The sequence below is a fragment of the Hippocampus guttulatus genome, chromosome 4 (assembly GCF_054856545.1).
Source record: "Hippocampus guttulatus isolate MCC_2025c chromosome 4, RoL_Hgut_1.0, whole genome shotgun sequence".
In the NCBI taxonomy this organism is placed as follows: Eukaryota; Metazoa; Chordata; class Actinopteri; order Syngnathiformes; family Syngnathidae; genus Hippocampus; species Hippocampus guttulatus.
In genome coordinates, this window is record NC_141264.1 from 2,823,575 (window position 1) to 2,848,961 (window position 25,387).

The following is a 25,387-nucleotide window of genomic DNA, read 5'->3' on the forward strand; positions in this document are numbered from 1 at the left end:
GGGCAACCCTCCCTCACACGTGCACACTCCAACCAGATGTGGCAAGACAATGGATGAATCTATTGGTGGCTTGAAGCTCATCATCAAAAAATTCTGAAATAAACCGCGTCACATTAAAAGCTGCAGGATTCAAAGCATGGGTAAAAAAGTAGTGTTTTATAATCCGACAGGTATGATATACAGCCATGGATGTTTTTCTTTGTAAAATAAGTCTTTTTGTCTTGCCACCCACCCATATTCCTGATACATATAAAAAAGACGGGAGTGTTGACATGTCTTAACCAACCCTGACAGAACTCATTCAAATGGCAAAAGCAAAACATGTAATATGTGACACTTTTCATTCAAGTTCATGTCAATGACTTCATGATACAAACTATGTTTCTGTACTCTTGGCAAGTGTTTGAATGCACCAATGTATGGTTGAAATGAGAATTCCTGGGTTGATGGAGAAATCTATGAACAAAATTGTACCATGTTTAAAGTTTCGGTTAATTTGGGCATGTCTGGACATACTCAGCGCAGAGGTGTCGGCCGTTTGGGCGGAAGGCCTTTTCTTGAGTAATCACGTCAAAGCAAGGGGGGCGAACAGATGGAAGAAGGCCAGATTCAATCACAGAGTGGGAATCAACAAATTGGGAACATAGAGTTGTTGAATACCAAAAGACAGTTTGGGAACAGCTGTCGCGCCCAGGTGGACATTTGTCATCAGCAAAGTCTGTGACTTGTGTATTCGGGTAGATCAGATCACTACAGAGGGGGGCGCGGTATGCAAATCTCGGGGGTAGTGTCTTTCTTGTATTTTGCAATAAAAGTTCGAACCGGCAGAGAGGGAGCCGAGAGTGTTATCATCGGGGCAACTACAGTCATTCGCTCTCAGAGATCCCTCCCGCCGATATTGAAGACAATTTTCCCTGTGTGCTGAGTCATTTCTTTAACTTTGTCCGAAAAAAACTCTGACATAGGTACAGGCAGAAAAAATAAAAATAAATAAATACTGAGATAAACCTCATGAACCCATAGTTTATTTTCATCCCTTCAAAGAACTGTGAAAGGGGATGTTATGTAAAATCCAAACATTCTAATTGGCCTTTTCTTTTATTTGCTAGAGAATTCACTTCTAATATTGGCATATTTTAATCTTAAATTGAAAGGGTTCACCGCAACTACCAGTCTTCTTGTAAAAGTAAGCTGCGGATGAGCCAATTAGATCTAGACAGAATGGCACTGAGCACTGACTGTCATTATATCACTAAAAAGAACATTTTGTTTAACAGTTACATAAAGAGACAGTGAGGGTCCAACTTTTTTATTCACCATATTGCGATTTGGTGTGCCCTTACCTCAACTGAAGTTTGGGGTTATTGGTACAGGTAAATGTAAATACCTGTAGTTTGACATTATGCAGGAAACACATTCTGAGGATGTCTCTGGATTCATTTCCATCTACAGTACATATTCCTATCATTACTTCTATAATTAGATTAAGCTTTCCCTTAGCAAGAGTGCAGAAAAAGAATGACCAATGCAATAGTTTGAAGTTAAATCTGGACAATTTCCCCTGTTCCAGGAAACTGTCCATCTTCCATGTCTGTTTACTTAGAACTTAGCTCCGAAAGTCTTCAGCTCAGCCTCTCATTCCTGCCACTTCAAACTCAGAAGTTGCGCAACATAGTAGACATCCGTGCTCAAGAATATTTTTAGATTTTAAGACGGGAAAAAAATTTACAGATTCAAGCAAAGCAGAGACCTTGAAGAGCACAAGCTGCCAAGCCCTCAGGAGGACTCCATGTGTATTATGTGTATTAATAACACAGTCCCATACCCTCACCGATGCTGGCTTTCATGTCTTCTTTGGCCCAGAGGACATGATGCCCACGATTTCCATAAACAATTTGAAATGTGGACTCGTCAGACCACAACCCTTTTCCACTTTGTATCAATCGGCACCGGTGTCATTGTATTGGGCCAAGAGAAGCCAGCGGCACTCTGGGTGTTGTTGAAACTTGAACTCCTCCACCAAGGGCAGGACCCCATCCTCGATCTGGAGAGGGCACTCCACTCATTTCTGGTTGAGTACTGTGGTCTCAGATTTGGAGGTGCTGATTTTCATCCCAATCGCTTCACACTCAGTTGTGAACTGCTCCAGTGAGAGTTGAAGATCACTGCTTGAAGAAGCCAATACCACCATTTCATCTGCAAAAAGCAGAAACCTTATATTGTGACCACCAAAGAAGCACACCCTCAAAACCTCGGCTATGCCTAGAAATTCTGCACATAAAAGTTATGAACAGAATCAGTGACCAAGGGCAGCTTTCGCGGAGTCCAATACTCAACAAAAACAAATCCAACTTACTGATGGCAATGCTGACCGGACTCTGGCACCGGTTGTACAGGGATCAAACTGTACGTACGAGGCGTCTGATACCCCATATTCCTACAGTTCACAGTCAAAATGCTTCTCCGACTTGTTGAGCGAACTCCCATGTACCCTTGAGTACCCTGCCAGGGTGTAGAGCTGGTCCACTGTTTCACCTTCAGGATGTAAACCCTTCTGAAATATGAGATTCAACATCCTAACAGACCCTCCTCTCCATCACCCCTGAATAGACCTTTCCAGGGAGGCTGAGAAGTGAGATCCCCCGATAGTTGCAATACACACTGCTGTCTCACTTCTTAAAAAGAAAAAACACCACCCCAGTCTGCTAATCCAGAGGCACTGTCCCAATATCCATGTAATGGGGATCTTCGCTCTGTCATTCTCCCCCACCTTTTGGGGTGTTTCCCATTTTGACATTGGGATTTCCAGTCCATACTGCGCACAGATATTTCGGTAGACTATGCCAGCCACCTGGTTATGGCATTCCATATAAGTTTTCCCTGCCAGCATCTTACACCCTGCAGTTATGTGTTGGATTGTCTCAGGTACCTCTTTGCACAACTTACACCTTGGGTCTTGTCTGGTGTGGTATATAAGATAAGATAAGATAAGATAAGATATCCTTTATTTGTCCCACACTGGGGAAATTTACAGCCTCCAGCAGCAAGAATGTAGGTAGAAAGAAGAACAAACACCGTTCAATTAATGGCAATATCTGGGCCTCTATGGGTCTGGTGCTCAGGGCCTGCTCCTTAGCAGCCAGAATGAGTGCCTCTGTGCTGTCCTTCAGGCCCACATTCTCTGCATGTAACCCCTCTGACTAGGGTTGCTTGAGTAGTAGCATTCCAACAGAGCCATGTTATCGCATCTCGCCCATCTCCGCTTTGTTCCAGTAGCCCATTTTTCATCAAGGTGCTCTGGTTCCCCAGCACCTGCCGCAGACCTTGTTTGGCCGGGCGATGTCTGAGCCATATCATTCATTTTATTGTCTCTCATCATTGTATGAGGTAGGCATTAGCGTGAAGGATCTTGCCCAAGTACCGACACTGGATGGTGTTATGTGCTCATTTTTGCCCCAAGCGGGATTCGAACCACCATCTCCCGTACGCCAAACCGATGTAACCCCAACTGAGCTATCCAGCTCTCTATCTATCTATCTATCTATCTATCTATCTATCTATCTATCTATCTATCTATCTATCTATCTATCTATCTATCTATCTATCTATCTATCTATATACTGTGTATATATATGTATATTCATTCATTCGTTCATTTTCCGATATGCTTTATCTTCAGAGGGTTCGCTGGGGGTGCTGGAGCCTATCCTAGCTGTCTTCGGGCAGTAGGCCGGAGACACCCTAAATCAGTTGCCAGCCAGCCAATCGCAAGGCACACGCAGACGAACAACCATCCACACTCTCACTTACACCTGAGGACAATTTCAAGTGTTCAATCAGCCTGCTGTGCATGTTTTTAGAATGTGGGAGGAAACCGTAGAAACCCACGCAGGCAGTGGGAAGGGGGAGAACATGCAAACTCCACACAGGGAGGCCAACGCTGAATCCAGTCCCAAAGGTCATCCCTTAATGCCACAGTGGAAATGCAATGGTAAAACAGATGTTCTGTAGTTTTGATGTCCTTCTCACAAAAAATGCAAATGTTTTGTTCAATATTGCATAGTGGATGATGATGGTGGCGCGCACGGGTGCAGCGGCTCTTTGCTCTCCAGTTCAGTGCTTATTTTATCTATTTAATTCTTGGTTATTTTTTTGAGTTTTGCACAACCGCTCTTACCTATAGTCGTCAGGAACGTATTGACCTCGGTCTGGGGTGCAATCTGTCCATTACCGGCGGTTTCCCTCACAAATTCAACATCCTGGGAGACAGCAAGACCACGGGCTCTCCGTGGATTACCAGCCCGTCCAGGAAGCAGAGAAGGCAGCGGAGAGGGAGGAAGCAAAAGCGAGGCTGCCGGTCGGGCTCAGATGCTACGCTACGGAAACAACCTCACAGGCCAGCATTACCAAGTCTCTTCCTTTCCAACGCCAGATCCATCACTCACAAAATCGACGAACTGGAATTACAGTTGGCCACAAACAGCTTTGTGCGGAACTGCAGCGTTATTTTTATTACGGAGACGTGGCTTCACCCGCTGATCCCCGACGCGGCAGTCGAGCTTGCAGGCCGCAAGCTTCACCGGCAGGACAGAAACAGCGACTCGGGCAAGAGCAGAGGGACTTTGTGTTTAGGTGCATGAGTGGTGTAGCAACAACAGGATCATCGATACGGACTGCTCTCCTGACTTAGAGATTCTGGCAGTTTTGTGCAGACCTTTTTATCTTCCGAGGGAGTTCACGGTTGTTATTGTGATCGCTGTTTATATCCCCCCGATGCTAACGTGAGCATGGCCCTTAGCTTCTTGCTCGCCACTATAAACAAACTACAGCTGGCTCACCCGGATGGCGTCTGTATTATCGCAGGCGATTTCAACCAAGCGTGCTTAAAGACTGTGCTTCCTAAATTCGTCCAATATGTGAAGTTCGCCACAAGAGGTGACAATCACAGACTAAGACGAAAGATGAAATCACAGACAAAAACAATAAAAGCTTGGCCTGAGGGAGCCCTCTCTCAGCTACAGGACTGCTTCTCAAGGACTGAATGGGATTTATTCTCCAACCACAACCTGCAGGAGTACACTGACACTGTACTCTCCTACATCAAAAACTGTGTTGACACTGTCACCGTCAACAAAAGGATCATGGTTTTTCCAAACCAGAAACCCTGGATGAACAGAGAAGTCCATTCTCTTCTAAAAAAACGCAACACCACCTTCGGGTCAAGGGACAGGGCCCTGGACAGCGCGGCCAGGTCAGACCTGAAAAGAGGCATCAGGGAGGCCAAAGCGGCCTATAAGAGGAAAATAGAGTGTGAATAACCCCAGGAAGATGTGGCGGGGAATAAATCACATTACGAATTACAAAAGCAGTAACGTGGTGAATGCTAGGACTGATGCCTCGCTGGAAGAGGAATTTAACAACTTCTTTGCCTGCTTTATAATAATAATAATAATAATAATAATAATAATAATACATTTTATTTGTGGGCGCCTTTCTAGGAACTCAAGGACACCTTACAACAAGCAGTTAAAATCACGACTACAATGTTAAAAACAACATCAAATAAAATAAGAAAAAATAAAACAAAATAAAAATAATGGATTTATGGTCCGAGTGAATAGGCTTGTCTAAACAGATGTGTTTTGAGGCTGGATTTGAAATGTGTTAATGAGTCTGTATTACGAAGGTCAGCGGGGAGTGTGTTCCAGAGCTGGGGAGCAAAGCGACTGAAGGCTTTGTTTCCCATGGTGATGAGGCGAGCAGGGGGGACAGAGAGGAAGAGGAACGAAGAGAGCGGACAGGTGTAGGAATAAGGATGAGGTCAGATAGGTATGGAGGGGCTAGGTTATGGATGGCTTTGAATGTGAGGAGCAGGATTTTATATTGAATGCGGTGTAAAATGGGGAGCCAGTGGAGATGTTGGAGGACAGGTGTAATATGGTTTATGTATGGTGTGAGCGTGATAATGCGGGCGGCTGAATTTTGGACCAGCTGAAGCTTATGGAGGGTTTTTTGAGGGAGACACAGCAAGAGGGTATTACAGTAATCGAGTCGCGAGGTGACGAGGGTGTGAACAAGTATAGCAGTGGAGTGAGGAGTGAGAGAAGAGCGGAGCCGGTGGATGTTTCTAAGATGATAATATGCAGAACGAGTGATGTGGTTGATATGTGATGTGAAGGAGAGGGTGCTATCAAGAATGACACCCAGACTCTTGACCTGAGGGGAGGGGGAGATGGAGGAGCTGTCAAAGGGAATGGAGAAATTTGTTTATTTTGTTTAGGGTGGATTTGGTGCCAATGAGGAGGAGTTCAGTTTTATTGCTATTCAGTTTGAGGAAGTTTCAGGTGAACCAAGATTTTAATTCCTGCAGGCAGTTGGTTAGGGAGGATGGTGGAAGTCTGGTATTTGGTTTGGTAGAGATGTAGAGCTGGGTGTCATCCGCGTAGCAGTGAAAGTGAATGTGATGTTTCCTGAAGATATTACCAAGGGGGAGAAGATAGATTAGAAACAGCGAGGGGCCAATGACAGAACCCTGGGGAACACCTGAAGTGCGGGGAAAGGAGTGAGATCTAAAGCATTTGAGCTGGATAAACTGGGTGCGGTCAGAAAGATAGGAGCGGAACCAGGAGAGGGGGGGGGGGGGTGCTGGTGATGCCAATGGAGGAGAGTCTGTCGAGGAGGATGGAGTGAGAGATGGTGTCAAAGGCTGCACTGAGGTCAAGCAGGAGGAGGATGGCGAGTGAACCGGAGTCAACAGAGAGAAGAAGGGCATTGCATATTTTGAGGAGGGCAGTTTCGGTACTATGGAGGGGACGGAAGCCAGATTGAAATTGTTCGTAGAGGTTATTGGAGGAAAGATGGGTGTGAAGTTGAGCAGCCACTGTTTTTTCTAGAAGTTTGGAAATGAAAGGGAGGTTTGATATGGGATGAAAGTTGTTCAGGTCAGAGGGATCAAAGCCAGGTTTCTTCAGTATGGGAGTGACAGCAGCAGTTTTGAGATGGGAGGGTACAATGCCAGTAGAGAGGGAAGTTTGAATAATGTTAGTGATGAGAGGGGAGAGGGCCGGGATAGAAGCTTTGCCTAGAACAGTAGGGAGAGGGTCACGTTGACAAGTAGAGGTTTTGGACTTCTGAATGAAGATGGAGATTTGGTGGACAGAACCCCAGATTTGAAGCAGCCAGAACCCCAGCAGTCACTCCACACACACCACCCAACAGCACTTCCACACTGACACTTCAGGAGCACCAAGTGAGACGTGTGCTAAAGTCTGTGGACCCCAGGAAGGCAGCTGGCCCGGACGGCGTACCTGGTAAGGTACTAAGGACCAACTGGCTGGAGTTTTCACCAGGATTTTCAACCAGTCTCTGTCACAGGCCCTCATCCCATCCTGCCTCAAAGCCTCCACCATCATCCCCGTCCCCCAAAAATCAGCAGCTGACAGTATCAATGACTACAGGCCTGTTGCACCTACGCATGTGGTCATGAAATGCTTTGAAAGACTGGTCTCACAGCACATCAGAGCCTGCCTGCCTCCCACTCTAGACCCTTACCAGTTTGCCTACAGGGCAAACCGGTCCACCGAGGATGCTATCACCATAGCACTCCACACCGCGCTGAGTCACCTGGAGCACCCGGGAAACTACGTGAGGATGCTCTTCCTGGACTTCAGCTCAGCTTTCAACCACATCATCCCAGAGAACCTGGTCCAAAAACTGACTCACTTGGGCATCTCCACCTCCATCTGCCAGTGGGTTAGAAATTTCCTCACGGACCGCCCACAGTCCGTCAAACTGGGCCCCCACTTCTCCTCCACCATCACACTCAGCACCGGTTCTCCTCAAGGATGTGTACTGAGCCCCCTGTTGTTCACTCTCTTCACATTTGACTGCTCTCCGACCCATCTCTCAAACAACATGATACGACCGTGGTCGGACTCATCTCAGGGGGGAATGAGTCTGACTAGAGAGACGAGGTCAACCGACTGACAGTGTGGTGCTCAGCAAACAACCTGCCACTGAACACCACAAAAACAAAAGAGATGATACTGTGTCTGACGAGCAGACACAGCACCGCTTTACATTCATGGGGACTGTGTGGAAAGGGTGAGCTCCACTAAGTTCCTGGGTGTGCAGCTCTCTGCGGACCTCTCCTGTACAGCCAACACCACGGTGGTGGTGAAGAAAGCCCAGCAGCGACTCCACTTCCTGAGGGTGCTTAAGAGGAACCACCTGGTGGAGAAGCTGCTGGTGATGTCCTACAGAGCTACCATCGAGAGCACCCTGGTGTACTGCATTACAGCGTGGTACGCGGGGTGCTCAGCAGGAGACAGGAAAGCGCTGCAGAGGGTGATAAATCTGGCCCAGAAGGTCACTGGCTGCTCTCTGCCCAGCCTGGAGGACATTGCCAGCTCACGTTACCTCAGCAGAGCTGCCAACATCATCAAGGATGCATCCCACCCCAGCAACCACCTGTTTGTCATGTTACCCTCGGGCCGGCGTTACAGATCATACAAAACCCGGACAAGCAGATTCAGAGACAGTTTTTTTTCTAGAGCCATTACTGCAATTAATAATCACAGAAAATAATCAAAGCTACTGTATTTTAAACCTAAACTCACTTACCTCACTTGTGCAATAATGAGTAATATCTGAGCCATTTAATTTCATGTGCAATATGTGTCCTGCGTGCAATATAAGCCTCAGTCCACACAACCACTCCTGCTGCTGTTGTTGTGTGTTGTTGAGTTTTGTATTTATTAAACCGTTATTTTATTCTATTTATTTATTTTTTTACGAAATGCACTAAGGAGGGGCACCCAAATTTTGTTGCATGCGATACAATGACAATAAAGGCGATTCTGATTCTGATTCTATTAAACATTTTCCTCAGCAGTTCACAGAATTGATCAATTTCATTTAGAATTTTAAAGTGTTTCTTTTGTTTTAGGACAGTTTTGTTTCAAAAATTAAATTCCATTTTTTAAAATTTCAGTTTCAGAAAATTTTTGAATGATTAAGTTTTTATTCGGTTTTATAGGGAATAAGTGATTGTTTAGACATTTTCTGAGAGTTGTTTTTGGTATGTTTCTTTTTCCAACAAATTGTGCTGAAATATTGAGAGGCTCTGAGCTGGCAAAGTTTCCAGGTCATTTTTTCAATCTGGAGCTTGATAGCTTGAGGAATTGCTTTAAAAATCTTTTTCAATTCTAATCTTTGACATCAGATATTGTGAACGGCACCGAAATGTTCAAATGAGAGCCAGTTTCCCTGATCATCCACTAGGTAGCGTAATGATGACACACCTTTATCCATTCAGTTCTGCAGAAATATTTTTTTCTATTGCAAATGATAAATATGTTGTTCCATATTTGATGTGGTGTAAAATTGTGGTTGTCCATAAGTTTCCAGCTTCGTAGGACTTGATCATAAAGGATAATAATTTCACCATTTCAGGGACAGCGGTGACTACAGTGGGCATTTGATCATGTTATCAGTTTACAGGGTGCATGAAAGGGTTTCACAGAGAAACAGAGATTGTTGTAACTACAACTGTTTCTTCCACTGATTTAAAATTGAAAATGGGTCAGGTGGTCACATTTACAAACAAAGATGATACACAGCACGCAGCCAGAGTTTTTAGAAGCGGGTGTGGACAGCAGCAATGTTCCATGGAAGTGAAAGAAATGTGTGTATGGACTTGCGGACACTTCCCTCTATTGGTAGAACAAAGTCAAACAACTAATGCTGAAGACGAGTGGTAAAATATCGCAAGTTGAACCTGCAGTATTCTATTGACAGAATGAGCAGTCTGAGGTCACAAGAGTGGTCATGTCGATGATTTTCTTTGGGCAGGGTCAGAGCACATAATTTCAGATTCTGTCCCTGTACTTAAGTCTGCTTTTCATGTGGGCTGTGAAGAACTTTAGAGTTTGAACATTTGAAATGCTACTGTTCAGTCCGTACATAAGGCCAACTAGATAAACTAAAGTCAGAGATGGTCAGACTTACGTTTTAGTATTTGGGCAAGTGATGATTTTAGTTTGGCTGTCTTCAGTTATACTTCGCTGACGGAGGCACTCAGGGAGGGGCTTTAATTGCTCTTATAGGAAAAATAGGGAAGTTCTCTTCTCTGTTTTGGCAATCTAAGAAAATCAGACCTGTAGTGAGGAGGATATTGGTGTGGTATTGAAAATGCCATGTTCTTGGCTACATTCTATTCTGAGATCACCGTTGGAAAAATTGATCTGAATTCTCTTTTCCGCGTGTGTGTGTGTGTGTGTGTTTTGAGTGTAATCCTCCCCTCCCTCTTCTACCACGGATCTTAACCAATCACGTGCGGCTTTAACCGAAGGAGGGGAAAAAACAGAAGGAAAAAAAAAGTCGGCTCCTACTCGGAGCGGCTCCCAATTCGGAGCTGGCTCCCGTCGTTCACGTCAAAGAGCTGGCTCTAAGAGCCGGTTCGTTCGCGAACGACACATCACTATGGTCTTCAGCCCACTGGAACAACGATTCAGTGACTGAGTGTGCCAGATGACATTCCAGGTTTATTTGACGTAGCATTATTACAACACGACTCACTGCTATCTGTGTGTATCGACTGTTTTTGATTGTTTCCTTTGTTTGTTGCTTTTTCTTTTTTATGAGCAATGTTTCAATCGTTGAATTAAAATGAACTACAGAACCCGAATCCAATCGCTTCTTCGTAATGAATTCGTCTCTTTCAGCAGATATAAAAGTCCCGCCTAGTCTCAGTTCTATTGGCCTATATTTCCGGTTTAAACAACAGAATTCGTGGATTGGCCAGAGAGACATTCAATCACAGTAACAACAAATGTTATTGGTGCGCTCTGCTCATTCTTTTATTTTGGAAGGGGGCTTCGTTCTTCAGTCTCTATTGGCTGGACAGGGTTTTGTGACCACTGTGTTGGGAGACAGGCACACAACGAGTTTCGTCGTGCAATTTTGGAGACCAATGCTCAACTTTCAGGTCATTTAACATTACCTTTGGACTTGTGAGTGGAGTAAACCAAATGAATGTCTATTGTTTCTCAGTAGTACGTCGACCCCGACCAAATTCGTGTAGACTGCACCGTATGACTGCTCTTCGATAAATTAGCCTACAATTCGATAGTATCATTTGACGGCGCTTGCTGAACTTAGCACACGCTGAGTGACAGTCCACCCTTCTTGTCAGGCAATGGTAAATTGTGTCACGTTCTTGGCCTCTGACAGCAATATTCGTCCATTTCAAAGCTTGCGACGTTTAGCAACATCTGAACACGTTTACTTCTTAATTTAAAATGATTAGCTTCATAAGTATGGCCTCTTCGAAGTCACTGCTCTGTGTTAGCCTTCGAATCTAGAGATAAAAGAAGGTTACAATGAGATCGATCAAATGAGTCGGTTGATAGCTCGTGGGCTAAATCTGTTTAGGTATGTTAAGATAATGGTCACAATATGATCCTTTGGTATTGCTCTTTTGTTTTTACCGCATTGTTGCCCTCTCTTTTGTGTCATTTATGACGAGTTTTGTTGCCTCTTTTAATCATTGCGTGTTTGGACAAGTCAGCACCTCTGCTAGATGATCTCTATATGTACACTCGTTATGTATGTGATATACAGAACATAATAGTTTTTATTTTGAAGTGTTATTACACCCACGCCTACGTACTCGTACGCACATTCACTACATACTGTACTTGAAGCGTCTGTTGACTTAAATCGTACATGAAATCACAGAGTAGATACATATGATTAACTCATTGAATACCATCCCTTTTCACTGGAGCAACCCCCTCAATCCCTCACATTTTACTGAATTTTGACTGATTTGCAAGGCCCACAGAATTTTCTGTTCTATGGCTATACATACATGCAACCTGTCAAAAGAAAGGTGAGACTCTCATCTTTCAGCAGAAAAAAAAGTTTCTCCGTTCGTTGGCAATCAGCATTAGAAAACTGCTAGGTTTTATGACAAAGGCTGATTTTCTGCAGAAATCCAGAGAAAATGAGCTTTTTGTAAAAGCATGCATTTCAAGCATCATTTCAAGTTTTACACTATTTTTTGCTTTTGTGGCAGCTCAAATACCTCAATAATGTGTTCCTCCTACAAAAGAACATTACAAATAATGTTTTTGTTGGAAAATCATTTATTTGCACACCACAAAACAATTGAACTATGAACAAAAGTGCAGCTGTGGAGAAGCTGGTTTTTGGCTTCCATCCAGTTTGTCACCACATCGATTCATCCCACCACGTCCAGATGCACGACCTATAAATTATAGAAACATAAAAAGTTGCAAATATATCTTGCTGCAGAGTGAGGTACAATAATTTTATTTACCTTTCTTTCCACCACCAAAGCGAGGAGTCGTCATCTTTTGGCTTCTGGTTGGACAATCTGTAATTTATAGAAGTATGTACAATGACCACACTTTTATTTTTCAATTTTTTTTATTGTTGCTTTCCACTTACATTTCAACATCTCTCACACACACACATACATGCTCGCACACTGCTATTTACACCATTCATTCCACGTTGCTCAGCATCCAATTTGAAATGAAATGGAATATGAATTTAACACGAGTGGTTTTAGCAGAGCTGAGCGGACCAAATGTGTCCTGTTTTTTATGTTTGTTTGTTTTTTGAAAACCTATGGCGACATGCAAGTCAGCGCATATTTTCATCCACATCTACGAGACGCATCAACCGTACATAAATGATGAGTGTTACTGGCAACTTCATAGTATAGCGGGGAATGTAGCGGTACATAAAAGTGACTGAGGAGGCATAAGAAGTGATGAAGTTTTGAATGGGAACTTGCAAGCTAGTCAGCAGTTACCTCCTCGTTCCAGCGGCTCTGGCGAGGACTCTCAGCTGCTTTCCGTTATGTCCGAAGGCACATATTCGTCCGACATCGGGATCCAAATCGCTCTCCAATTCATCGTTTTCGCCGTCGTCTTTACGAGACGATTCCAACGAATCGCTGACGTGTGCCCGGCGTCGGCCATGCGAAGCAATGCAGCCTCTTTGCCGTCATCGCTGGAAGTCGCCGGGGAGATGATTTGTGGGCGATGTGGGGCATCGGGAGGCACAAAATGCTCTGCCAAGCGATGATCGCTGACGTGGAGCAAGTTCATCTTCATCAGATGAACTCGAAACTCGGCGTGAGCTATGCGCGCTGCGTGTAGCACGCCATGTTTGTGCAGGCCGACGTTCGTTTGACGGGTGCCGCTTTCGATTAGTGACCGAAGCGTCATTTTCTCTTCCACACAAACACCATCTCCTTTGTTGTTTTGTTTCGAGGACACTTTTATACCGCAAAAAATCATTTTTAGTTAGTTATTTCCTTTTCTCCATCGTTGCTAGTTGCTAATGTTCCAATCCACTATCCACATACGCCCCTCCTTCACTGTACGCCCTTTCTACTACTTCTGCGGCGTGATCCTGGTTGATTTTTGCACCACTGCCACCCGATGGCCATTTTTTTGCTATTTAACATTGCCGTCAAGCCTAATCCTGTGGTGAGAAGTTGCATCGGACTCTCTTGCACCCTCCCCCATGAAAACACGTGATTGACGTATTAATACGTCATGGGGAGGGAACGGCTATGCGCAAATTGACGTATTTATACGTCAAAGGGTATAAATGAGTTAAAGAGGTGCGTCTGTTATGAATTTGAATGATTAGCATTTGAACAGATCTTTCCCTTTGAGACCAAGCTTTTATTCTTGGAAAAGGAATATTTGTGGTGACACGAGGTAACTCAGTAGCCACACTCCAACCCTCTTGTTGTGTTTACATCTAAAGAGAGAGTATGTGTACATTGTTGACCACATGTTAAGTGAGTGTGTAAATGGCTTGGTATTAGAGATTACTCTTGAATGTATTTCTGTTCAGAGTCAGTATGATGAGAGGCAGTTGAAATGATGTACGGTAAATATTCCCATCCCCATAATTCTATGACAAGGAATATCCTTCACCCGTAATAAAAACCTATGCATTAACATTTTGACTACGATATTACGTGTACCGGAACTTATGTAAGCGGAAATTCCACGAGCCGTAACCCGGATGGAGGCGTAATGCCGCGGGAGCTTAAATACACACAACGCCCACCCGATGCGACGGAAAAGACACAACGCTGAGACACGTTTTCACTTCGCGTTTTTCGATCATCAAATTCGAAACGACGACGTGCAAGTGAGTTTTTATTGGCGTGCGTTTTATTGTAATTGTGAATGATTTTAACTTTATTCACTTACGTCTCGGGACAGTTACTTGCAACTAGCAAGAAAACTGTATGACACGCAGGCGAACGTTGTCATAAACCAAAGAATGCACGCAACAAAACAATCCAAAATAGACAGCCCACATTGGCCTTACTTCATTCCTTCCTTGCTCCTAAGTTTGCTTGTTTCCTTTCTTCCTACCTTCCTTCCTCCCTTGGTTCCTTGCTTCCTAGTTTCCTTGCTTCTTCGTGTCCTTGTTGACTTGCTTTCTTCCTTTGTTTCTTACACAAATTTCTTTCAATAGAGCGTCAAAACGGCTTATTCTTCGCGCTACATTTTTTTTCCAAATTCCCCCCAAAAAGCCAGAATTTTTTTTTGTTTGTTTTCTTCTTCTACCGTCCACATTTTTTGACCAATTCAAACCAATCCGAATTCGATATCTTCTGTTCACTCCAGGTCATTGTATATCATTCTACGTCATTCAATATACTGTAATTCCATATCAGCTGATATTCCAAATGCTTCCACAAATTTTCGTTTAGCCACTCAGCCTTAACACAGAATTTCTCCAGAAATTGCATTCTCTTGTTTTTATTTTATTAATATTAAAATAAATCAATTTTATCTTTCAAATATATTGGCCTTAAAATGTTTTTTTTCTGTGAAAGAACCTATCATGAAATTAGTGAATTAAGTATAAATAGTTGTTAATTTTGCACTAATTGATTCCTATTTTCTGTCTTTTTTTTTTTTTTTTTTTTTTACCCTTGATAACTAGACTTCTGAGTGAGGACGGCCACCATGTCGGTGACTGTTCATGAGAATCGGAAATCCCGGACCAGCACAGGATCCATGAACATTTCACTGTTTCACAAGCCATCACACCCTGACAGTGTGTTGACTCATCTAAACACAATGAGGAAACAGTGCATGTTCACAGATATCACGCTGTGGGCTGGGGACCGCTCCTTCCACTGTCACAGGTAAGAAAATTATTGTTGGTTCAAATGTATTTGTTCCTGTTGTATATGTATATGGGTGGTGCTCAAGTATGGTCCGGGAGTGTGACATAAGAGCCCAAAAATGAACTCAAAACCAGGCAAAAATGAGAGAGGCTTTAAATCAACCTCCCACCTCCAAATATAATCTTAAATATTTTATTTTTGCACTTTAGCAGCGTCACTACATTCAAGATAATCAGTTGAAAAACTGGTACAAATGACCAAATATACTTTGAAAATTAACTCTGAACGGTGAGCAATGGCCGTCATATTGCATATTACATTCGAGGTTTCCGTGGACACAAAAACTTAACTCTTTGTTTTGCAAAACACGAAACGCCTGCAACTGAACGGCTTTTACCTGCTGAGTCACACACATGAATACACTGAAAAAATCGTGTACGCAACGAGTGGGAAAAAAATGTATCAATCTATTTTATTGCTTGTGTATTACAAATAAAATTGCACACCACACTGGGCATGTAGCTTACTTGGTTGTCACAGAATAAACTTTTAAAATATATATTATTAACAAGGTATTTCACAATGAACCCATTGAACCTATGGTTCAATTTAAAATAATTCCGGTGGAAGCACAGTCAAACCTCGGTTTTCGACCATAATCCGTCCCAGAAGGCTGTTCGAAAACAGATTTGTTCGAAAACCGAAACCTTGTTTCCCATTAGAATCAATGTAAAAAAATGTAATCCGTTCCAAGTTGTGAAAACAACTTTTTTAAAAGCATTTTACATTTTACACCATAAACGGTACACACGTGTAATAAGAGTTCAGGTAACAACAAACTACAAACATTTTGTTTGTTTAATTTTTACCAATTTCAACATGAACATTGACATTGTAACATAAAAACTGAACCTCTCTCTCTCTCTCTCTCTCATATCGTGACAATTGTAGATTGCATTCTTTTACACCTTGAATTTATAAACCCTAAAGTAATGGTTGTAACTATGGACGCTCTGTCTCCAATCCTACGCTACGGTACGAGGTATCACCCCTCCATCCATTTTCTGAACCGCTTTATCCACACAAGTCCAATCTCATCCATATTAAAAGTTTGCTGCAGAAGATATTCCTTGGCCTTGATGAGATTTTCAAACTCAACTTTAAACTTTTCAGCAGCTTCCTTGTCTGAACTGGCTGCCTCCCCATGACGAATCACTTCTTTTCCTCAACTTTTTGAACCATCCTCTGCTTGGTTTAAAATCTAATTCTTCAGGAGCAATGCTAGGATACTTTTTTTTATCAAATCTCCAAACAATTGTCTTAGTCAAGATACGATTTGTGGCAAAACAAGACTGTCCCCTGCTAGCTGTTTCTCATTTATGAAAATAAGCAAAAATTTCTCCACTTCCTCTAATATTTGTGGCCTTTGTTTGCTCAACATACGTGATCGTTTAGCCACATCACTGACTTTATGATGGTCTTTCTTTTTTAGGATGCTGCTGATTTCGGCATGCCGAACTCCTTAGCCCACACAGACACATGCACACCTGATTCATATTTCACGATCAAATCTTTCTTAAATTCAATAGTTTTGTGCACTATTTTCCTCTTTTTTTCACTAGTTTTACTTCCACTTGCTTTCTTTGGTGCCATGCAGAAATAACAGTCCAATTTGTGTAGATCTCAACAAACACGTCTGCTTTTTTAAAACGTCTTTATTGAACACGTCTGCTCACAATGGACGCTTTCTTTTTAAAAAAAAAAAATCTTGATTGAAAACGTCTGCTCTCAACGGAGGCGTCACTTCTTTTTCTACCCGAGCAAGCGTCACTTCCTCGTGTAAGGAAGTCGAGAGGAGTCGAGTGGCGCATTCAAGTGCGCTCAGTTTGGTCGAGAACCGATTTTAGGTCATAATCAGAGGCATAAAAAACTCAATTTTTGGTCGAAAACCGATTTGGTCGAGAACAGAGAGGTTCGAAAACCGAGGTTTGTCTGTATACTGTTCATTACAGTTGTAAATTGTGGGAGGCACCTTGTGGACACCGAAGGAAATCCGCATACCAATTTTTTTCTCCTGACATCTCTGCAGTATGTTATTATATTGTCAGCAGTGAAATCTGGTCATTGATTGTAAAGGGAAAAAAAATCATGGCTCTCAAAGTGGGTTAGCGTAGGATCCTGAGCGCCCCCCCCCCCCCCCCCCAACAAATTTGAACAGCTCATTATCATTTCTGATAGACCATGTGTTGCAGAGCTGTCACACTATTTTGTCGTGGACCATTTCATTTTTCTTTTTTTTGTTCCCAATACACTTGTGCTTGTGAAACAAAATGTGTACAATTCTATAAAGAAAATATGAGAAATCAGGCCAAAATGCTTTTTCACATATAATCCTCTATTTCACCTGAAGTCAATTGTGGGTTTTTCTTTGCATCCTGGACAATCATGCTGGCAGTTGTGGCGGAAAGAGTTGTTGGTGTACTTGACTGTGGTTTGGTGTAAAAGCACCTCTAATTTTCCACTTCTTATTTAGTGGTTTAAACACAACCAATTGGCATTTTCAAATCGATATCTCTTCATTTTAAAGATTTTTTTTTCGTGCAGCAAAATAAGCAGTCTTGATATATTTTTAGCTCATTAATTATAGGAACTTACAAATGGTTTTTAAAGTTATGTACTATTATTTACTATTCATCATGCCCCTTGACACTGTTCACCTATTGCATGGCGATGCGCTTTTAAGGTTGACTGGTCAAAGATAAAAGCATACAATTCCATATGAAAGGACACCGCGATTGGCTGGCACCCTGAACCGGAGCCAATCGCAGGGCACACAGAGACGAACAACCATGCGCGCTCACACTCACACTTAGGGACAATTTAGTGTGTTCAATCAGCCTGCCATGCATGTTTTTGGAACGTGGGAGGAAACCGGAGCACCCGGAGAAAACCCACGCAGACCCGGGGAGAACATGCAAACTCCACACAGGGAGGCTGGAGCTGCAATCGAACCCGGTACCTCTGCACTGTGAAGACGACGTGCTAACCACTGGACTACCGGGCCGCCCTCCTACCAAATTTGAATGGAAAAAAATGATGAAAATAGCCTTCCTCCTATCTTTAAGGACGATGTGTGCTGAAAACACGGCCAGCTCAACCTTCACCAATTGGATTCTGGGTGCTTGTTAAACACTGACTCTTGTAGTATTCTCCAATCCAGTCTAATATCTGTGCACATGAGCACAAATAGGAGTTATTTAATGTTTAAAAAAAAAGTTGTTACATAATGACACATAAAACATTAAAACAAACATTTCCATTCATGATATACGTTTTAGTTGTCTACTGTGACTACTTCAGCCGCAGCAGTTTTCAACCTTAACTGTAATTTACAATTTACTTTTACTTGCCTGAGAAAAACAAATTGTTGTTCAATTATTAATTGACCAATGTACCAATAAACTGAATTCCACTGGCCTGTGTTATGCGACATTTCGTGATTAACAGTTGACAGCAACTTGGGTTTAGCTAAAAGACAACAGTGACTGTCCCTGTTTTATGTTGTGTTGTGTTTATTGTTTTATTTATGTTAACGGTTTGTCTGCGCTTTGTTACAGCTGCAGCTGTTGTGAAGGCGCTGTATAATCAGGATGTATTGTATTGTAACAACACACTCTCCTCAAAAGAATGTTATAAATCGAAAATAATAATGAGAATAAACATCACAGAAAATTAAAAGTGTAATAAACTTACTGATTGAGATGTTTCTTCCCCATGGATGGTTTAAATTTTGATGGAGGCTAGCGGATTCAATTTTAAAGTTAAATATAGGTTCCCAACTTCATGCAAAGGCTTTACACAGAAGCACACAATCTTCGCTGAAAAAAGGCCCCATTCCCCTCAAGTTATTATTTATTAATTAATTATTTTCAAATGGTACAGTGTTCAAGACATTGTATATGTGGAAGTGCAGGAATTGTAAACCGTTTTACCGGGGTGTTTACTTGATGTATGTTGTTTTGATGCCCGGAACTGATGAAGCTCCATGGATTTAAACATGTTACCATTTTTTTTCTACTTTCTGCCCAAAAAAATCTATAAAAAGTTTAATAACAAAAACGGAGTTCAAAAATCTGACATGAGCCGTGCTTTAATAACAATGTGCACAGCTAAACTGGTATGCCACAAAGCTAAAAAGGTGGAAAAAGGACGTGCTTAAGGCCAGTCGTTCTTAACCTGGGTTCGATCGAACCCTAGGGGTTCGGTGAATCGGTCTCAGGGGTTCGATGGAGCCTCTGCCATGGAGGTTAAAATGCACCAGACTCAACATGTCAATTAGTTATGACATGACTCCTTGGCCATCACTGGCTGGTTCTTTTTGTGCACAATTAAAAAACGTATACTTTATACTGATACTAATTGTATTTACTAGAGCTGTCAAACGATTAAAACATTTCATCTAATTATAAATGCAACTGTCATGATTCACTCAAATTCACAAAAAATGAATCGTGATTACTCACGCATTTTTTTATCGTTTCTGAATTTCCTTTTATATTTTTTTGTCCTATTTTTTTCCCATTTTAATGCTCTCATCAACATGGAATCATGAACCAGTTTTCTATGTGCAAAATGCAATTATTTACTGAAATAACAATTTCGATTTTCAATTTTACATGACCATTTTTGACTTGGAGCAGTTATTCACACATAATCTCTCACACAATAGTGAAAAAAAATATTTTGTCACACAACAGCTGCTTTCACAGCTATTTTTATGGAATCAAAACAGAGCAATATAACATTATAAAGTGCACATCTAAGATAAACTAGTACTCAGCCTATAGTGGATTTAAGCCATGGTTGCATACTTTTTTTCTCAAGTCTGCTTTGAACACAGCAGTCAGGCTATGTTGATTCTGTTGGTCCTTCTTGCGCGGAAGTCTCTCTCTGGTTTTGTGTCGACATCATTTCGGATGACTACACTTGGTTCGATGACAACACTGGAGACGTTTTATTTTCAGTGTGTTTGCTAGGTCGCTACCACTGCACTGCTGAACTCTCGACGTGCCTGAGCGCACCGTCACTGTCAGACGAACACAGAGGAGCTCCACCCGCTTTATTTATATGGACACGGAACACGTTAACCTTCCACACAAAATAGTTCCAAACAAGTAATAATCGCGTCAGTGACATACATCGTATTCGACAGGCTGCCTGCTCTTTATTCACCAGAGGCTCACCAACCTAGTCTCTTATTTCTCTCCTGAAACAGTGTCTTCTCCCGCTTGGTGTACCTTAGCCTTCTCCGCTACGTACAATCTCTGTACACAGCTTGTAATGGAGGCTCTCGCTGGCAATCCGTAGTGGAGTCGTTAGACGCAATGCGAATGATTTCAGCTTGAGACGAGCTGTGGACAATGTTGACAGGCTTGCATGCAGTAGCCATACATTTAGCGATGGCTTCAGCAAATTTGTTTTTCGTCGTGTCATCCATTTTCTTCGCTTTGAAATGATCCATAGCTGTCTGTCTGAGACAAGGGGGTGGGGTACTCACGTCAGCTGTGTGCTTGGCCATTAAGTGGTATTTCAGACTCGACGTGCTATGATGATAGCTCAGTTTACGACTGCAAAACATCCAGGTAACTTTGGTCTCGTCAGTGGAACAATCTGGCAATTTTTTAAAAGTAAACTTTCCATTCATAAACTCTTTAAGTATCCATTTTCGGTGTCTCGCACTGCCGTGGCTGGCAAAACAAACGTGTGTGGACCTGTGCAGCGCGCTTGTTGTTTTGTTTCTGGTTTATTTATAGAGCAACGTAACATCCGCTGTGACGTTTGCCGCGTTAATCTCGTGAGAAAAAAAATAATTCAGTTAAAATTCATTTAAATTAATGCCAATAAAAACGCGCTAAACTGACAGCTCTAGTATTTACTTTTTTCTGTTTTTAATAATTGTTTTTTTTTTATGTCTTGACCTTGTAAAAAAATCATGTTTCTATTATTCACTTATGAATGGTTCGGTGAATGTGCATATGGACTGGTTGGGTTCGGTACCTCGAACAAGGTTAAGAACCACTGCTCTCAAAGAGAGTGTTATTTGCAGCACCAGGTGGGCATTAGTGGAAGCACTCCAGAGTGGTTTGGCTCCTACAAGTCGAACCTCATTTCAACGTTACCCCGCTTATGTTTTCACTCCTGTACTGTTCACATTTCAAGCTCCCGATTTCACATAATTCATTTTCCATTTGTCGTGTTTACTTACAATAAACACCTTTATCACGTAAAATTAATTAAACGACCAGATGTTTCCCACACAACAGTGAAAAGACCTTCGTTACAACAAACCGTAGGAAGCTAACTGCCGCCGCGATCTTGCTGATGAATAAAATGTACAGCACGGGATTCCCCTCCGTTGCTTAGCAACGCTACTGAGCAACTTGTACATTGTTGTACATCTGGAGGCGCGACACGTTCCTGGGCACATGGTCTGAAGACGTGTGGTAAACGGAAGCAAATTTCGCTGTCTGTGCAGGCTGAAATTTTCTTTCACTTTCTAAACGGAGTCTCCTAGACAAAGCTCAGCCGAGACTAAGAAAAGGCAAATTCAATCATTTCGACAATCATCCATAATGGAAATAAAATGAGGCCAACAGAGTGAAAGATGATCGTAAATGGCTTTGGGGCGCGGCACATTCTGAATTGATGACAGTTGGCTTCGTCGACAACACTGACAGTTGCCTATGGCGGGTAACGTTTGCTGACTGAACTTTTTCAGAGAAGTAGGAACGCTACAGTTGTTTGTGTCATGTCTCATAAAATCATATTTTCTTCAGACTGTTTATACAATATTACATGTTCATGTTTTTACATTTATAAATGTTCATAATGTATTATACATCGTAGTTGGCGGCCATTTTATTGGAAATGGTTACAATGAAGTACTGTTATAACGTACAGATTCGTCCCTCGGAGTACGTTGTAATGAGGTTCGAGTGTATTTGGCAAACAGAACTTTTTGTGTTAGCCTGGGTTGCTCTAAGTCCCACCCTGCCCCACTTTGTATGGCATTCCACAGGGTTCAATTTTGGGGCTTGTTTTCATTGAATTTACTGCCGATGGATATCATCTTAAGAAAACGTGGTATGCGGACTTTCTGCTGATCAAATCAGACGCTTTCTCCTTAAAACACTTTTGTCCAGTCTTGAGGAAATCAAGGCCTGGATGGCACTGAATTTCTTGATTTTCAATGCAAAGATAGCAGAAGTTACGGTATTTGGTCCCAGTGGCACTTTTACATCCCATCCTGCTGGCACCCTGGCACCATATTAAAATTTACAGTGATATTCAATGGGACCAGCAACTTAAATATTTTTTTGTTCGTCTCTGGCAGCTAACTAAGATAAAACCTCTCCTTTCTCAGCAGCATTTAGAAACTGTGATGCCTGCCTTTATTTCTTGGCAGAATTACTAGAGTACACTTTATTTTCGAGTAAATCAGTTCTCCCTCAAATGTCTCAAGTTGTTCCAAAATGCTACTGCTTACCTCCTATCAATTTTATCGTAAGACACGGAGCAGATAACTCCCAATTCCTGCTTTCACTGGCTCTCTGTACATTATAGAGTTCATTTTAAGTTACTTTTAATTGTTTTCAAACCTGTAAACAGTGTCGCCCCACCTTACCTCTGTGAACTCCTTCACCTCATTGCACCTGCCCCGTGCCTGAAGTCAGCTGACCAGACGTGACTCGAGGTACCAAGGGCACAACTGTATGGCTTTTGGCTCAGCATGAGACTCTGCATTGTTTTTGTGTTTTATGGTTGTATGTTTTCACCGTCTTTATTATTGAATGATTCATGAATTATTCATTGAAAAGAAATACTCTGAGATGGGTAATTTGAAATGTAATAAAATGATTGATTGAAACCACAAATGCATTTGATCCAAAAAAGTTACTTGAGTAAAAGGTGGTTGGCATTATGCTTAAAAAAGGGCACACACATTTGTATTATAAGAAATGCTTTCAACTGACCATATCTATGTAATAAGTCATCTTTCTATATTTCACCCCAAAAGACCCAATATTTCACATATTCTGCCAAGGTATGTAAAATTATGAGCACAACTGTAGTCATGTTGGCAACTTTTTGGAGGTGCCTAACATAACATTTTGCCTCTTACAGGGCAGTATTGGCAGCTTGCAGCCGTTACTTTGAAGCCATGTTCAGTGGAGGACTACGAGAAAGTATGGACAGTGAAGTCAATTTCAGAGACAGTATACACCCAGAGGTACAAATATTACAGTATTACTTGCAAGTAAAGTGAAATGAAATACAGTGGACCCCTACACACTTGTGGTCCAGCATTGTACATTTGCTAATTTTCATACAGTATTTGTATTTGTCAGCTGTCCTCCATTATTTGTTGAAAAACTCAACTATTCAAAGTTTTTGTGCACAGGCAAAAGCCATGCCTAATTTAGAAATATTGCTTTTGGTGCCATGTTGCAGCATGCTGGTGCTAAGTATATACACTGAACAAAAATGACAATTCAACACGTTGGGACTTCCTGGCGGTCGGCATTTTGTCACTCTTCTTGGCGCTTCTGACTTTATAACTTCTATTTTGTTATTTATTCACTAACCACAGCCACCAGCATGATGTTTGAATTTGGTAGATCTCTGTCAACTTTAATAAACTTATAGAAATGTCCAGCAGAGCTTCGAGGAATCTGGAACAAAAGAAAGGGACAGTGACACCGCTAGTGAATCTAGCATGGCCATGCTTCAGGTTATGCTAAAAGAGCATTGAACTTGGTTCCCCGCAGAATTTAGAGTGTTGATGTCAAACTCAGGTCCTGGAGGGTCGCTATCCTGCATGTTTTCCAAGTCTCCCTGTTGCAACACACCTGATTCAAATGATCAGGTCATCAGCAATCTCTGCAGAAGCCTCATATTGAACCTGTTCATTTGAATCAGATGTGTTGTAACAGGGAGACTTGGAAAACATGCAGGACAGCGGCCCTCCAGGACCTGAGTTTGATGCCTATGATTTAGAGCAGGGATGCCTATTACGTCGATCGTGATCGACCAGGAGATGAAGGACTGGTCCCAAGTCGATCCGAGGTGGAGAGGAAAAAACCCCCCAAACACATTTGTGTCTCTGTGCATGTTAGTAATATATTTTTTGTGTTAATGAACACTGCACCCTAATCATTCTATCAGTCTCACTTTCACAAAAAGTATTTTAAAAATAAAATAAAATAAAACAGGTCATCTTTAACCTATGGTGACGTTTGACTGCGTCACCGGAAGTTGTTAGCGCTCAGCAGTCTGCAGTTGCAGCTTGTGATCCGAGTTGTTGCGCTCTATCTTTTATCGTTATCATTATTCTCATTCAGAGTTTGTTTTGTGCAATTCACCGAAGGGACGACGGGCAAAGAATGGGAATCTGGAGGGCAGAGAGAAGCATTTTAAAACGGTACGCGTGAGCTACGATCGTTAACAGGCTGCAATAGTGTGTCGCGTGCCTCGGCGTCAGGCTATTGCTCATCATGGCATGCATGTGGACGTACGCGCGCGTGCGCGGTTACAGGTCGATCACGGGAGGTTGGTTGATCAAAGAGTAGATCTTTGGTCAAAAACGTTTGGGCACCCCTGATTTAAAGCATCAACTGAACATCTGGAAATTAAATTGGGTAATATCCAGACTACTATTGCTAGTTATGGTCACCGCATCATATCTCTGGAAACTTTAGCCACAGCAACAGGTGAAGATTTGATTGCTAAGCTAACAACAGTGGTGGAGGAAAATGTCACATTGAGAGCCCCATCCAGATTGTCGAGGATTATTTGCCCAGAAGTGTTGGAACAACAATCTGCCTATCGAGAAGTCATGAATGATTTGCACGTTCTCAGTCTCGAGCCTCAGCTTCGCTATTCGGCTAAACAGGACGTCATGACTGACGACGGCACCCGAAGACTTTTGGCTTCTCCTCACGGGGCTAATAGCTGTATCGCCTTGCACTGTATCCTGAGTTTGAGCTCTGTGGAAAACTGAAGTAATCAGGCCCCCATACTATAGCTACCGAATAGAGATAAGTAAGTGGAGACATTTCATTTCTGCTAATGATATATCTGCTAACAAAGACATGTGGTCTGACTTGTGGCCACACATTCATAGTTTGT

General features: G+C 42.3%; 1 protein-coding gene and 1 long non-coding RNA gene across 7 annotated transcripts in view; one reads left to right on the top strand and one right to left on the bottom strand.

Annotated features, from left to right (window-relative positions):
* Positions 1–10,895: 10,895 nt before the first annotated feature.
* Positions 10,896–25,387, top strand: part of klhl25 (kelch like family member 25) — a 43,677-nt gene continuing 29,185 nt past the window's right edge. For 2 of the 6 annotated variants that reach the window (XM_086108218.1, XM_086108223.1), the window contains exons 1-3: positions 10,896–11,012; positions 15,013–15,217; positions 23,384–23,489. In XM_086108218.1, coding sequence (XP_085964344.1) covers positions 15,036–15,217; positions 23,384–23,489 — 288 coding nt within the window. In that variant the 5' untranslated portion in view covers positions 10,896–11,012; positions 15,013–15,035. Of the gene's footprint in view, positions 11,013–12,363; positions 12,416–15,012; positions 15,218–17,411; positions 23,304–23,383; positions 23,490–25,387 lie in introns of those variants that run through there. The other 4 variants (XM_086108220.1, XM_086108219.1, XM_086108222.1 and 1 more) reach the window with 4 other exon arrangements.
* LOC147205618 (uncharacterized) lies at positions 12,184–13,056 on the bottom strand. The gene is made up of 3 exons (XR_015100600.1): positions 12,845–13,056; positions 12,344–12,400; positions 12,184–12,271 (listed from the first exon to the last, which is right to left on the bottom strand). It is a non-coding gene; the product is annotated as an uncharacterized LOC147205618 (long non-coding RNA).